Source organism: Dromiciops gliroides, chromosome 3 (assembly GCF_019393635.1).
Source record: "Dromiciops gliroides isolate mDroGli1 chromosome 3, mDroGli1.pri, whole genome shotgun sequence".
NCBI classification, from domain to species: Eukaryota; Metazoa; Chordata; class Mammalia; order Microbiotheria; family Microbiotheriidae; genus Dromiciops; species Dromiciops gliroides.
Window position 1 is genome coordinate 489,337,532 of NC_057863.1, and position 17,016 is coordinate 489,354,547.

A 17,016-nucleotide genomic window follows, 5' to 3' on the forward strand; every position below is an offset into this window, starting at 1 on the left:
ATCTGGTGTTTTTTTAAGACAAATATAATAACCTACAAAACTTTGAAAAGCTATTCAAAATGTCATTTTACTTTAAATTCTGATTAATCTTAGTCTAATCTCACATCCAAATAATACTTTCTTATTATGAATGTTTGTGGACTATGTGTGCAGGGAAGGGGTATAGACAGAGGTAGAGGAAAGGAAAAGTGACCAGGGAATATTGACTCTACAAGTTTTACATTTGTTAATACTCAACACAGCATTTTTCGGGGTGGGGGGGAGGTTATTTTAGTTTATTTTTTTAATCTGACTTCTAAAATAAAGGTACTCTTAAAAGCTTCTAAAACATCTGTCCATTAAAATGTCTACTTTCTTGGAACTATCCCCCTCCTTTGCCTTGCACTACTAAAACATTATAAACATCTTCCAGCTGTGTTATTTTTAGGTTTATGTAAAAAATTTACTGTTATTTTGTGTTTTGCATAAGTCTTAGAATATGAGTATTAACACTAGCTTTGCCGCTAATTGAATATCTATGTTTTCATGTGCACATGTTTTGATTACAAAAGTATAGAGTAATTCAGTAGATAAACATATATTCATTTTATACTTGTTTACATTGAGAAATAAACCAAAAACTTTAACATGTCAATACATACTTTGGCTGGAACTATCTTTCATCAATTAATAATCTCATAGTTATTTCAAGAGAAAAAATCGTTGTTCAAATAGATTACTTTCCTGGAAATCATAGAATATAATAATTTTTAAATCTCTCCCTCTCCAAAATTACCTTTTAATATTTTAAGACACATCTATACAATGAAGTAGTATGCAAGCCTCAGTACTTTTGTATTTAATAGGATGCAACAAAACCCTTTTCAAACAATAAAAAAATATTGATTTTGACTTTTCATTTTGAATTCTCAATACTGATTGATAATGTTTGGCACTCATATTCTCCAGATTTATGTTCATAATGCACAAGTGACAATTATATATTAACTCAATAGAAAAATGTAATGCTTACTTAACTTGAAAAATTTGCAATCCAATTTAAAGTCTTGTATAAATGTTTTATACCATGTCCTAAGGATAACAAATCTGGAATTTGACAGAGAAAGTGAATTCCAGGTCTCCAGTGTTTTCACTGACACTATGACATAACCTTTTAATCACTATTCTAATAGGCAAATAATGTGAAATGTTTCATTTACAAGATCATATTATTTCTGTAATAATTTGTATGAAAGTTCTTCCTGTTCAAAAACCAAAAAAGAAGGAACTTTCAAAATTACAATAAAGATATTCTTTTAAAACCATTTAGATATTGTCCTAGGTTCATATAGAGAAACATCATCTGGAAGGCATTATGTATGTATATTATTATGTTGTGTAGCATTTATAATACGTAAATTTTATCACTAGTTTACTCATTTTTATCCCAGAACAACAACTGTTTCCATCTTAGAGATAGAGCTACCCAGGAACAGACTCAGACTGCTGAAGATGAGCAGTGCCTGGATAATGGATCTTATCTCCTGGGCCTTGCATGGTCTAGAGTAGGGGTTCTTAACCAAGTGTCTGGGAACTTGTTTTTGTTTTTTAAATTTATAACTGTATTTTCATATAGTTCTTTTCATTTGTAATCCTATGTATTTTATTTTATGCATTTAAAACATTCTTTTAAGAAGGGGTCCATAGGTTTTACCAGAAAGAGTTCATACCACAAAAAAGTTAAGAAGACACCCTGACCCCCACCCTCAGTATAATTTTGAAGCTGTGATCTCATCCTGCTCTTGTGGACTCTTGAATGCACATAATGAATATAGCTGGGAATTCATTTTTACTTATTTAAAATAATGTTTATTATAGGCTTACTTAACTTTACATAAAATAAAAACTACTGAAAATGATACTTGGTTTTTACAATGAAGTATAATATACAAACATACAAATAATAGTAATAAATTAGCACACTAGAAATTTAAAAGAGATGATTATAAACCCAAAAATAAGAAGAAAATGAAAAGAGATATGTTATCAGTGGGTCCAACTCTATGAACATACCAATTAAAGGGATATATTTAGAACACCAGGAATAAGGGCCTGAAGGGAAATATCATGTTGGCAACCTTATTAATAATAATAATAGCCAACATTTACATAGTGTTTTAAAGGTTTACAAAATACTTTACATGCTTTACTTCATATACAATATTTTGCTTCCATGTAATCAATACCAGTACCATGATCTTGCTAACAGACAGGAAGTCAAGAATGTAGGACTCTAATGAACATTGCCAAAGTTTATGATGATGCATAATGTGAACAAATATAGATGACCTGTCTAATTCCTGGCGCATTTGTTGCTTGCTGCAAAATTTTCGGTTTGCTTAGTTATTTTTCATTTTCTATGTGTACCAAATCTAAAGGATATGTTTTTGCTTGTTCCCAAAACAGTGAATTCTTAACTGAAATCAGATCCCTTTTAACAAGGGCACATGCTTACTCTGCTATGTCACATGGCTTCTGGCCATCCTTCTGGATATGTGTGCATCACATTTTACAATGATTTCTGAAAACCATATGACATTTCTAAAATCTAGCCAACAGAATGTCTCTCTGGAATTTATATGTTAGTTTTTTTGAATGAAAATAAAAGCAAATATTTGCACAGCAATGCTTGCAGACCTATTTTGAAAATTTAAAATTCAATTTAGAAAATGGAACTTAAATGAGTTTGTAATTTATATTCTCAACATACTAAAAAAAGGGATCAAGTAAAAAGCATTTTAGAACATCAATGAGAATGTGTGTGTGCCTTACAAGAAATTTCTGTGTTAGTTTTATTTTGTCTCTTAAGAGTTTCCTAATACTTTTAGGTACTTTGATGTTATTTTCTTTCCTTCTCATATTAAGGACTTGACTTAAGCCATACTTCCTTTTCTCTATTTTTCCATTCTGCTCTTTTCCAAACACATTGTTCAACTTGGACAATCCTTTATAGCTATATTTCATGTGTAATGAAGCAGAAAAGTGAAACTAAATGAAATATAAAAATTCTCTCTGCCATTGGACTTGAACTAGTTTTTACACACAAGTTCAAATATATTTCATGTTGCCAGACTAAAGTCCATTGTGTCTGAACTCCTGACTATTAAGGATGAGTTTTCCAGATTTTTTCATCACTAGTGAAGAAATGTGGGTCCTCCAAGCAGAAGGAAGAGAAGCATCTCTTTGGCTCCATTCCCACATTCTTATTTGTAGCACACTGTGACTGCTTTCCCTGAGGAGGCAGTCTGTCTTAAAGTAAGTATTTCAGAATATTCACTCAGTCTTGGAAAATACCTCAAGGGAGCAGGGAATAAAGAGAGAAATTCTTCTCTTCTCCCTACATAAGCATAAAACAGGAAAGCTTCCCTTGATAGAACTATATAAATCCACTTTCTGAATCATGTTTCATAGGTTTGGGTAGAATGTATATAATAAAGAAAGAGGTTTAAACTGAGTGGAAAAAACCCATAGGATAATGTTGGGAAAACACGGTAATGTTTTTGTAGAACAGGTAAATAAGTTGTTGTCATTGTTGTTTGTTGTTTTAAATCTATTAGCCCAAAATGAAGTTTTTGCTTGGCTATGCTATGATATTTTTATACTAATGATGTATCTCAGATTCAGAAGTCTAAAAACCACTAACAAAGCTGCAGAAAGACTCCTGTCTTCTAACAATTAAATAAAATCCATAGTTTGATTTATTTGATTTTCTATCATTCTTTAGAATAATGGTGATCCTAGTGGTAAGGAGGAGTCACAGAGAAGTGACAAGGCTGATTCGGGAGAAAAACTATGGATACCAAAATATTCTGATCACGGTAGGCCAGTATTAACTATGTAAATTTTAGTTATTTACTAACCAGTAATAATACAATATATCATGTAACATTATATAATATTTGCATTTTATTAATTTACTAATTAGTATTTTTACTAATTAGAATGGTATGAAAATAAACTGGTCAAATGAATTACTTAATTTGGGGGTATAATTGTAAATAAAATAAGGGTAAAATGCAATGTGGCTTCTTCCTATTTTCCAGTTTTATTGTGCCTTATTGCCCTCTATACCCATAATCTAGCAGTACTAGCCTACTAGCTATCCCCACAATGTGACACTCCATTTCCCAACTTTGTGCCTTTGTCCTTTGTACTGGCCTGTCCCCCAAGAAAGGAATGACCTTTTTCCTCTTCTTTACCTCTTGGTATCTCTGGCTTCCTTCAAGACTCCTTCTGCAAGAAGGCTTCCCCCCTCAAAAGTTATCTTCCTACTACCCTATATCTATTTCGTATATATCTATATATTTGCATGTTGTCTCCGTCATTAGAATGTAAACTCTTTAAGTGGCAGGAATTATTTTTGCACTTTCTTTGCATCCCCAGCACTTAGCATAGTGCTTGGCATATAGTGAACACTTCGTAAATATTTACTGATTGAGTTAATCCTCATTTTTATCCAAATTGAAATGGCAATCAGGTTTCCTACAGAACATTTACAAATGATCTCTCTAGTGGTCAATAACAGATAACTTAAGATACCTTCTTGCTTCTCTCTTTTCTCCCTTCCACATCTTGCACACTTTTATTGTTCAATGTCACTTCCAAAGAGTAGGCCAGGGTAATGATGGGAAGTGAACAATTCAATCTCTTGCACAAATGATCTATGACATTCTTATTCTTAATTAATGGCTAATCTAAGAGTTGTCTATAATCCATAATGTATAATATCAATATCTGTCCATTGAAATCACAGAAGCCAGAAACTTTAGACAGAAATATCAGAAAATAGACTGGGTAATGACAATGTGTGTATATGTATGTATACATATGTGTGTGGATATACACATACATGCTTATGTATGTCTATATACCCATATAGGTTTTATAAAAGGACAATTTTTTTTGTTGTTTTTTTGGTGGGGCAATGAGGGGTAAGTGACTTGCCCAGGGTCACACAGCAAGTAAGTGTCAAGTGTTTGAGGCCAGATTTGAACTCAGGTCCTCCTGAATCCAGGGCCAGTGCTTTATCCACTGTGCCACCTAGCTGCCCCTAGAAGAGACACTAGGGAAGACTTACTGTGAGTCTTAGATTTTTTTTCTCATTTAGATTAAAGATGAAAAGCAGGAATAAACAGGAAGATAATAGGTTTTAAAATTACAATTTAGAACATTTCATGCTTAATTTAGTGGTTTATTCATTATTTGCTATTATTTCATTACTAACATTATTTCATGAATCATATCGAGCAAATGAAAAAGATTTCCCTGCCCAATGGTTCACAATCTGGGAAAGACAAACAAAGCAACTGGATCACATAATCACTAGGTGAGAAATCAAGTCTAATTTTTTTCTTTTCCTTACATTTCCTTATTTTATTTTTTCTTTCTCATTCACCTTTTCCCCCTCTTAGGCTTTAACAGAAAAACTTAAGGAAAAAAAGTTAAGGAAAAGTTTTATAAGGAGAAGTTTTAAGAAAGATTTGAAAGAAAATTGTTTCAGAAAAGAGAAAAGAAGAATCTTTTGTTGTATCAATTTAAGAGGAGCCCCAAAATGGCAGTAGGAGAAAGTTAGTTAAGGAAAAAGATGAAAATCATTAAGGAGTAAGTACAGGGAAAACAAAGGGTCTTCTGTGAAATTACAGGTTGAATATTGCAGCACCTTGTGAAAGAAGGTCATAATTTTGATTCTGAAGAGATGTTTGAAGTATTTCATAGTCATAGGGTAGAAGGTTACTGCTGGAAAGGGCCTTAGAAAAATTCTAGTGCAAGTCCTTAATTTTATTGATGAAGAAGGTGAGGCTCTGAAAAATGGAATGACTTGCCATCTCATGAGTCAGCCTCAGGCCCACACTATTTCTATACTCTCCTGGCCCTCTAATTTGTAGAGTAACTAGATAATTTGAGCTGGGTGATAATTAAAGAAAAAAGACATTAGCTTCTGCAAGGGACACTGTAGGAGTAGAAATAAAATCTCATTAATTTAGCCCACTTAGGAGAAAGGAAAATTCAAATAAGTAAAATGTGTGAACTCCCTTTAAAAGAGATTTTTAACCTGGCACCGGTGAACTTTCTAAAACCTTTTTTTTTTTTGGGGGGGGGAATGGGGGGTTAAGTGACTTGCCCAGGGTCACACAGCTAGTAAGTGTCAAGTGTCTGAGGTCGCATTTGAACTCAGGTCCTCCTGAATCCAGGGCCAGTGCTTTGACCACTTCTAAAAACTTTTTTGATAATTGTATTTCAATATAGTTGGTTTCTTTAATAATCCAGTGTATTTTTTTATTTTATGCTTTTAAGAACTGAGAAAAGCTTCACCAGACTTCCAAAAAGATCCATGACAAAAAAGGTTAAGAACCTGTGTTTTATTTTATTTATTTTTATTTTTTAAGAACCCGTGTTTTAAAGGAAATGTAATTTGTTATTTGTAAATGGGAGTGGCATGCACGCACATGTGTGCATGCACACACACACAGAGTAAATCAAGCTAGCTTAACAAAATATAGCCTAGTACCAATCCTTAGGAAATCTATTTTAATGAGCACCCAAGAATGACTTGTAATTATCATGTAAATTGTTTGCATGTAGTTGAACAATTCTAAAGTGATTGAAAAGTCTGTTTTCATAAGTATTTTAAGTATTTTTCCTGGAGTTATGTTCACAACTATCCATCTGTACAGAGTAGTATAGTAGAAAGGGGGCTTAATTGGGAGTTTGAGGAAATGGGTCATGTCCTGGCTCTGCCACTTAGCACCTATGTGTGGGCAAGTCATTTAACTTTTCTAGGCCTTGGTTCCCTCATCTGTAAAATGAAGGAGTTGGGCCGGATGCCCTGCACCTCTAATTCTATGAGTCTAAGACAAAATTCATTCAACAGAGGTCTAATCTCTGTCAACTTACGCAGTAAAGTATACTCTGCCATGAAAGGGGTATTTTGTTTTCCTACGGACAGTTGGATGAAAGAGTCAAGCTAACAGACAAATTTTTGAGAGAAGCAAAAGAATGTTGAATGTATATACAGACTATCTGAAGAGATTAGAGGAAAGGGAAATAGAGGAGCTGGGTACTAGCTGGTAAGGAAGGTAGTTTTAGTTACATTCCCTGCGTACATTTACAAAGCTACATTCATTTACGTATAGAAAAGAAGAAAATCAGGTTAAAAAAAAGTATTTGACAGAATAGAGGGAAAATTGCAATGAAGGAAAGAAGTAAAAGGGGAAGGAAAAAGCAGAGAAAAAGAAAGAAAACAAAGGTAAGGATGAATCAGAGGTCAAAATCACAAATACAGAGCAAGAGAAGGACGTTAAGATAAAGAGGTCATTAATGAAAGAGGTGTCAGGACAGGCAGTATATCTGATGTTAACTATGGAGACATGAGGTTAGTTCATGGAGCATGAGACAGGGAAGGTAACCAGCAATGTCACAAGAAAAAAGAAATGGAGAATTCAGATTTCTGTGAATGTTAGAAGTAGATCATGAAGACGGTCAGTTTGTTAGTAATGGAACAGTTTTTACACATAGAAGAAAGGGTGAATAGAGAATGGGATGAACAGATTGAATAAAAACGTTTTTCTCCCAATTCAATTTATCACCTAAACAATTTAACAAGACTACATTAGAGTCACTAGGATTAAGAAAACAAGTACGACTAGGAAACTTCAGATTTTAATTTAAGTGGAAAACTCCTTTTATTGTAATTAACATAGTTGATCTTAAATACAAATCAGATTTTAACCTTGGTAGTCATTAAAGTTATGTCTTTAATTAAAGTAACAATAAGAAATAATAAGCCTGATGAAAAGTCACATACCTAAAAGGAAAGAAAGCCCAAAAGAAATTTCGTCAATAGCTCATTTATCTCCAAAATTATTTTAGCAGAAGGTTGTGGGCAGAACACCTGGCAAGAATTCTTAAGTTTCCTTACCAAGTGTGTGGCATAAAATGAAAAACATTCATCTAAATCACATGATTTAGTTTAGTTTTGAGACCTCCAGGGAAGATTTCCTTATTATTGCGCCGTTTAACAACTGTTGGGCCATGTCTACTTGTTGAATAAGACTAATTGACAATTACTCAAGCAGCTATACTGTAAAGCTACTGGGCATGTTTAGCCAGGAGAGGAGAGAGACTGAATTAATTCTGCATGCCTCTAAAGATCAGAACTAAGACCAAAAGATGGAAGAAGTTACAGGAGGCTTATTTGTTATAAGGGAGGGTTCTGAAGGCTGAGGGGTGGAGGGGATGTGAGACACAGAGCTGCCATGAAGAGACAGTGATATATATAAAAAAGAAAAGAGCATCAATAAAACATTTAAAAAGAAAAAAAGAATAACGAGGAGGCAGATTTCAGTTCAGTTTGTGTAAGAACTTCCTAACAATTTGAGCTATCTGAAAATGGAAGGGGATGCTTTCATGAAATGTTATATTCCTGACAGTAATACCAGGAGGCTTGATGATTACCTGTCAAGGAAGTGGTGAAAGGAATTAATGCATTTAGGGGTTTAACTGAATGAGGCAGTTGTAATTCCATGATTCTATGACACCAACTGATGCAGGCAAATTATTCAGTGGCTTCTGAAATAACTGGATTATTGCATAGTCAAATCAATCCATTTGTATAGATTTCAAGCCCTGCTATCATGAATTCTTTCCTTTTGTCTAACTTAAATTTCAAGGAAAGATGAGGTATTTCTGCAAGTAAGCAATCTGGGGCAGATGGGCAGTGTGGTATAGTGAGTGGATAGGATACTGGATTTGGAGTCAGAAAGACTTGATTTAAATCCTTCCTCAGATACTAACTGCATGCCCTGGGCAAATCAGTTAAACAGTCTTGTGCCTCAGTTTCCTAATTTGTACAGTGAGGTCCCTCTGGCTCCAAATTTATGATCTTGGGCGGCACTGTTACAAAGCTTTTCCTTTGCTTTAGCTGATATTGGACTCTCTGTATCTTCTACCCCATGATCCTAATTCCCAGACATGCTTCTGACTCTGGACTTTCTACCATGATCCAGCTGCCTTCTCACTCTGGAATATTCCTCTGCTAAGCCAGCTGCCTTCTCCCATAGGTCAGTTCTTTCCAGAGGCTTCCTTTTAGAGACTGGCACATGCTGGCCATGCTTCATCCCCTTTTGAGCAGTGTTTTTTGAGGGCAGGGACTGTCTTTTAGCTTCTGTTTATATACATTCCCAGCACTTAGCATAATGCCTGGCACATAGTAAGCACTTAAGGTTTGTTGCCTTGCTTTTCCTAATTCTTTACTCTGGGACCAAACAAGTCTATTTCCTCTTCTATACATAGCTCTTCATATACTTGAAGATAGTTATTACATCCCTTACTGGGCTAAAGAAATGATGAATATAATGACTACAGAAAAGCATGAGAATATTTAATAAGAACTGATGCAGTGAAGTAGACAGAACCAGGAAAACAATATAAAGACTACTTTCTTATTCTCATTAGAGCATGGCCCTGCTGGTGCCATTCCCTCTTAAATTACCTTTCAACTATTCTATACATATGTTATCATGTAATTAGCTATTTGTAAGTCGTCTCCCCCATTTGAGACAAGGACTGTTTCTCCTTTTTTGCCTTTTTTTTTTTTTTTGTATTCCTAAGCACTTAGCACAATACTTGGTATATAGTTAAACATACAGCCTTACATGAATGATGGGGATTTCATTGCCATGTTGATGCCTATTGAAGGACTAGAAATTCTACAGGGCTGGAGGAGAGCAACTCTCACTTGCCAAGCCAATCAGAGGGTATACTGGCAGCTTTCTTATTCTGTATACTAGCTATCCATCTGAGATCTGGCTGGTCACCATATAACCTTAAACAAACCTACTAAAATACATCTGAATTATGCTTCTAGTTTGCTTTCTCCTTTCAGTGGTACAGTGGAAACACTTAGCAGATAGCTATCAATTTATATAGCATGTGCTAAGTTTGGGGTAATGATTAGGAGAAATTAAAAACTTCTGCAACCTTTGGAATGGTCCCCTCAAATTTAGGATACATACATGGGTCATAAATTTTTGAAGAATTAGAATATGATGCCTATTTGACTATGGGAAAATTACTTTAAGCTCTCAGTATTCCAGGCATCTCTCTAAAATGGTCACTTACCAAAAAGTTGCCAGTCTTCACTGGTGAAAGGAGCTGCCATATTTTAAGTTCCCCTCTCCTATGAAATCACAAGTCTAAACCAAAAAAAGGTACTAAAACACATGTGATAGATACTATTAACTATCCTGAAAACAAGATAATCTTTCTTTGAGGATGGGAAATGTATACCAGAATCTTGCACATTCCACATGTGGCGTTTAACAGATTCCTGACTTTAAAAAAATGACATAAAATCCAACTTTTAGGGCAAGTTAATTTGTTTTTCATAGTGAATCTAAAGAATGGTTTATAGATTTTTTTCAGCTTTTATTCACAAAGAAGGTCTTTAATCAGAACATGAGAGAAGATACAGAGAACCTAGTTTAACAGAATTCTCAACTTCAAAACCATGCCCTTACTGTTGTCTCTTCTTGAAACTTCTCTCCATGCTTGGGGCATCTTCCCTCTAGAACATTTAACCACCTTGGAGGCTTTCTTAACTGGAATATCAATCTTTAAGGCCCATTCCCTTCTTCTAATAGTGAGTTCCCATTGGGACCTCCATTTTGTAGAGGGGTTCAAGCTAGGCTTTATTCTTTTCCTGACCTTCCTTCTGATTTCCCAACTTCAAACACATGCCCCCACACTGGGGACTTCCATTCCCCTATCTTCTTTTGTATGAAGTCTTCCCCTATTAGAATATAGTTATCTCTTCCACATTATGGGGGTTTAAGGGCATGGCATTTTCTCCCCGACCCTGCTCCCTGCAATCTGGAAAATGTATGTTAAATTTTTTGGCCCACCCTTCATACCAAAGAAGAAGTCAGAATTTCTTCTTTTTCTTTTATGGGGTGTTTACAATACCCTATTGTAAAATTTGGGTTGACATTATACAATACTATACACATATTTTATGCATTTCTGAGTTTCTAAACTTTTTCTGTGTCATCTGTGGCTTCTGCAAAACTCCCAAAGATTCCTATTTGATTTCCTATGCCAACCCATAATATATCAAAACCACAATGAGGAAAGTTGTGATGTGGAAGGGATAATTATTATAAGCATCTAGAAAGCAGAGACTTTTTCTTTTTGCTTGTATTTGTATCCCCAGTGCTTAGCACAGTGCCTGGCATATAGTAAACACTTAATAAATGCTCATTTCCTCTTTTCCTTCCTTCAAGCTACCTGGATTATGTTAAGATAATGCTTAATATATGGAATAAATTACAAATCCTGTAGGTTCTGAATGTAAATTCCAAGAGAATTATGGAATATGCAGTTTCATATTCCAAAATAAGAATATGCCTCGGGTCATAAGGAGAATAGTGAATATATAATTTGTCAATGTATCTGAAGTTACAAGCTTAAAGAAATACACACACTATATAAGAAACAGATCATATATGTTCTAAGATTTCTACTGGATTTTGCACTTATTTCTCAGTATAATTAAGTTACTAACTGGTTCACAAAGTTTTATGCATTTGAGTCTCTTCTCAGGCATATTCATGGCCATGGAGCAGCTAGGGTATACAATAGTAACCAGATAAAAATGTTCAAAACCTTCCCTGGAGTTTTCACAAGTTTGGAATTCACATCTCTTCTTGACAGCCAAAATTAGAATGACTTAGTTTTTAGTTCCTGTTGCCTGGTTAGTCTTTCCCGGGTAGCTACCTACTATGATCTCATTTGATATTTGATGTTTAAGGGATTTGGGTAAAGTGCTCATAACCCTTTGGAAATTAGTGCACTTAAAAAGAATAGAATAATCATGCATATTTAAAAACAAGACAAGACAATCAAACCACCTTAAGTAAATATGTAATTGAGTCCTCCTTCCTCTCCAACAAAAAATAATAAATCCTGCAATTCCATATTATTAAAATTAATCTCTAAGACCACTGCTTATAATTATCTAATCTTTAAAAATACAGAATGACACAATATTCAACGTTTGAAGAAAAATTAAATATTATCTAAAATCGCATTTCACTTCATATATAAATATACATGCATTAAGCATTTTCATTCTTTTTCAAGAAAGAATCTATACAACAACCATATAAAATAACTTACAAGAATGCTCAGCTCTTAAGGTTTATTAAGAGAGCCTAGCAATATTTAGATGAAGTCAAAATGAAGAATTTTGGTATTATTTAAGTATGTATATCTCTATATACATAGTTATATATCTCTCTCTATATATACACATTATGTATAAACATACACACATACATTCTTCTACACATACATATGTGTGTATCTTTAAAAGTGCTTTCATGCATATTAATAACATTTACAGATCTATGTTGTGCTATATAATAGGTCAGAGGAAAAAAAGTATTAGTAATATATATACAAGTCAGTAATTGTCCCTTACTCCCCATGGGCCATAAGTCTGTCCAATTAAGATTTTACTTTCTATATGGGTTCAGTGTCTGACTTTTTGAGTTGAGCTTGTAAGTTATTTCATGAGGAAAATTATTTCTTTGTTTAAAACATAAGCTACCCACTCAAGGGTGCACTCACTCATTAAACTTACTCTTGAAGGAATCACATTTATGTCATAATTTTTGGTTAGTCTTACCTATTTTGCCAAAGCAGAAAAATTATTTTAGCTTTTTTTTTTTTTTTGGCATGATCTAGATGCTTCCTAAATCCTGTCACCTACGCTATAAGAGACTGACATTCTGAAAATTAAGAGACATCAGCTTTTGTCCCACTTGAGATACCTGTTCCCTTATTTCCTTCATTTTTTCCAGTCTCTTGAGTTTTGTTGCATATTCTTGAACTTCTTTTAGTCCAATATCTGTGCAGAGGCGAACTAAGAAGCGTAGACCTAAATTGTATTAAAAATATTTAGTAAAGCATTTTATTTAGGACATTTGAAAACACAAAGTATTTAATCAGTAATATTTCTAATAAATAGTATTTTTTCCTTTTACAATGCAATTGCAACATATGGAAATAGATATGAGCCATCAATCCTAAGGGATACCAAGCAAGGTAATATGTATAGATCAGTGCAGCTCATCATTACTACCAGAAAAAAACAGCAAAAATTTATGTCCTTGAGAGTGGACTAAAAATCATTGCCTAATGTGGGAAGTGTATTTCAAACAGTTTTTCTAAGCATTCAAGTAAATAAGGAAAATAACAAATGTTGATTATTCCATTTCTGAGACTGCAAAAAAGATCTTTCCTATACCTATAAGATTTCAGCATACTATAAAATTCTCAGTACCAAAAACAACTTTGTTATTGTGTTTTCCAAAATTTCCTAATTAAAAATGTTATTGTTAAAGAATCAAGAAAATTCTGAACCTGAAAAAAGACTCAACTTTGTAAGAACTATATCAAAAAACTATCACAGGGGGCAGCTAGATGGCGCAGTGGATAGAGCACGGGCCCTGGAGTCAGGAGTACCTGAGTTCAAATGCGACCTCAGACACTTAACACTTACTGGCTGTGTGACCCTGGGCAAGTCACTTAACCCCAATTGCCTCACAAAACAAAACAAAACAAAACAAAAAACAAACAAACAAACAAAAAACCAACTATCACAATTTTCTAGTTGAATGCTCTGTAGCATGACATTTGTGAAGATTTAGTGAACACTAACATTTTAATTATGGCATTGTATTAGATTAGAAGCAATATAAAACATCTATTACATAATCCCCAGGTAATGGCATAGGATTATGATTCAAATGTATATTTTTATCAAATTTAAGCAGGTTATTTTCATCTTCTAGATCAATACATCTCAATGATACTTTTCAAAAGCAAAAACAAAATTTAAAATCTCTACAAACATATACAGTTCAAATGTGATTTTAAAGTAATTATTAAAATCTCAGTTGATTTGAATACTAACAAAATTATAAATATAAATGATTTTCAAAACTTTTAAAGGCTTCATTATAAAGTTAGATATGTGGTAGATGCAGTAGTATGTCTTTTTTAAATTAAAAATATGTTCGGTTTTAATAATTAATAAACTACTACTAAACTTCCAGAAAACTGGATAATATTATATTTCCTATAAATTCATTAAGTTGAGCAAAAACAAAACAAAGGTTGTACTTTGGGCTAGAGATTTAGACAAAACCCTGAAATTTAACCCAATATGTCATAAAACAAATCATATTTGTTAACTATGTATGAAAATTAAGTAGTAAATTTTAATCTACGTATTATTCAGTTACATAATAACGTATATCTGTGTAGCCAATTTTTCTTAGCTCTATAAGCTCTCATAAAATATATGTCTACTCCAAATTAAAGTCTGGGTATAAGCCAAATGCTATTCACACATGTAATTGCTATATTTGATTTATATACATATAATATAGTATATATTTTAGCAAATGAAATGAATGCAATAGAAGTGAAAATATGGAAGCCTATATTTTGAAAGCTACAACATGCAGTATCACTTACATTCAACATTTTCTGGAAATTTTCTGTGAATCTCCTTATAAGTATCTAAAGCTTTTTGGTAGTTACCTGTAAATAAATAAACACAGAAGTATTTAGTTTCAGACATGAACCAGTCTTGTATAATCTTAATTCTAGTGCAATATATTGTAAATTTTAACAGTCTGATATGAAAGTTTCATATTTACCACAAGAAAAAGTGGTATATTTAGGATTAAAAAACCCTTTGGACAAGCAAATGGATCTGTATCCTCAATGAATGTGGGGATTTCTTAAGATCAAGATCCATTCATGTTTTCTCATCCTGGAAGATCCTTCTTCTCCATGATCTCCCATGAATCCTCTAGAAAGATCCACTGAGGATGTGGAAGGTCTTCCTCTTTACGTCTTTTTTTTTTTTTACATTTGTGTATGCCAATACAGAGCTTGGGATGTTCATTTATTACTCCATGTGACTAGACCATCTGCTTTTCAGAGCATACATTTCCTAGATGACCTACCTTATACTACCTCTTGAGAACACATTGTCTTTGGAAACATGCTGTGGCCTACTTCAATTAATCAATATATAAGCATTTATTAAGCTCATGTTATGTACTGATTACTGTGCTAGGTGCTGGTGATACAAAGACAAAAGATGAAATTAGTTCTTGCCCTCAAAGAGTTTACATTCTATAGAGGGGAAAAAACAACAAGCACATATATGAGTATATATAAATAAGTCCAGAGTAATTTTAATTTTAATCTTCTCTGTGCTTCTCTACATATTTAATTCCTCAGGGACTATAATGTTCTAAGATGTACAGCCATACAGCAGCACTGTGAGTATATACCCTGCCTTGGTGCTAGCAAAGAGACCCTTGTAATCTCCTTCTGGCCAGTTGTTTGACCCCCTTACTGTCTGTGGGCTAAGAGTTCCAGAAGCAGTTGCTGCTGCTGCTGATTCAGAGGCTCCCAAGGACTAATCCTGGTTTGCTGGGAAACTAAGGCCCAGGGAGACTAAATGCCCAAGGTGACTAAGGCAGGCAGCTTCTGAGACCTTGTCCTCTCACCCTACATCAATGGTGTCAAACTCAAATAGAAATGGATTCCTGTAAATGCACATTGACTTAGGAAGTCACAAATGAACATCATCTATGTTGGATTGGATTTTTTATATTTGTGAAACATTTTCCAATTCCATTTTAATCTGGTTCAGGATATCCTGAGGAACGAATTGGACACTTCTGGTATGGAGTCTTTCCACACTGTTCTTCTGGGTCCAGCTCTTTGTCCATCTGTAGAGACAGTTCCAACAGTATGTGTGCTAATATGGGCTCATTGATATTTCAACTGCATGCCAGTGTGGACATAAATAATTGTTTATCCATTTTTCTCTTTCTGGGGAGATTGTTAAGCTAATCATGAATCTCACTAAGCAGCTTCTATTACATTCTGGGGTTTGAGGAAATCAGCATACTGTTCTAGCTCTAACTCCTGTGACCTACTGGAACCCAAGCTAGCTCTAAAAGATCCAGAGCATTTTCTACTCCACCAAGTTGATTATAGGAACAACTGCTGAATGTGAAAAACTTGTATAGCAATAGGTTTTTCATTTCCTCTTCCTCTTCTTCACTAGGCCAGTTTTCTGGAACTTGAAACCATAGAGCAAATGCCCAACACTATCAAAAAGTAACAAAAAGTAACTTGTGAACTCATATATTTTCTGCTTTTCTTAGATATTTTAATTGACAACATTTTTCTCCACAGTAACTCAGTTTTTCAACATAGTCCCCATACCTGGAATTCTCTCTCTTCATTTTCACCTCTTGACTTCACTGGTTGCCTTCGGGACTCAGCTAAGATACTACATGCTACAAGAAACTTTTCCCCAAACCTCTTTGTGCTAGTTAGTACCTTCTGTTGATTGACTCCATTTTATCCTATAGGTAACTTGTTTGTACACATTAAGTGTAAAGAAGAAAAGACAGGGCTGTCCTGTGCAAGAGGCATTATTCCACTTCTGCAGGAGGAACTGAAGAGACAAATTTAGACTTAAGGGGAAAACAAATCACTTGGTATCAAGGAGAGCTGTTCAAAAGTCAAAAGGGCCCTCTCAAGAGGTAGCAAGCTCCCTTTGCTAGAAGTCTTTAAGCAAAGCTAGATGAGCACTTTTCAGGAATGTTGTGGAGGTTTTTGTTCTAGTAAAAGCTGGTCTTGGGGCAGCTAGGTGGCGCAGTGGATAGAGCACCAGCCCTGGAGTCAGGAGTACCTGAGTTCAAATCCGACCTCAGATACTTAACACTTACTAGCTGTGTGACCCTGGGCAAGTCACTTTACCCCAACTGCCTCACTAAAAAAAAAAAAAAAAGCTGGTCTTGGAGGGTCCCTACAACTTGGAGACTATGACTTTCAAGCCCAGGACAATGCCCACTTCCTCCAAGAAGTGTTCTCTCAACT

The 17,016-nt window shown here is 34.3% G+C and overlaps 1 protein-coding gene across 3 annotated transcripts in view; it reads right to left on the minus strand.

Moving 5' to 3' along the window:
- IFT88 (intraflagellar transport 88) overlaps positions 1 to 17,016 on the minus strand; it is a 111,085-nt gene that overhangs the window by 28,751 nt on the left and 65,318 nt on the right. For all 3 annotated transcript variants that reach the window (XM_043991300.1, XM_043991301.1, XM_043991299.1), the window contains 2 exons: positions 14,581 to 14,646; positions 12,870 to 12,976 (listed from right to left, as the gene is read on the minus strand). In XM_043991300.1, coding sequence (XP_043847235.1) covers positions 12,870 to 12,976; positions 14,581 to 14,646 — 173 coding nt within the window. The remainder of the gene's footprint in view (positions 1 to 12,869; positions 12,977 to 14,580; positions 14,647 to 17,016) is intronic.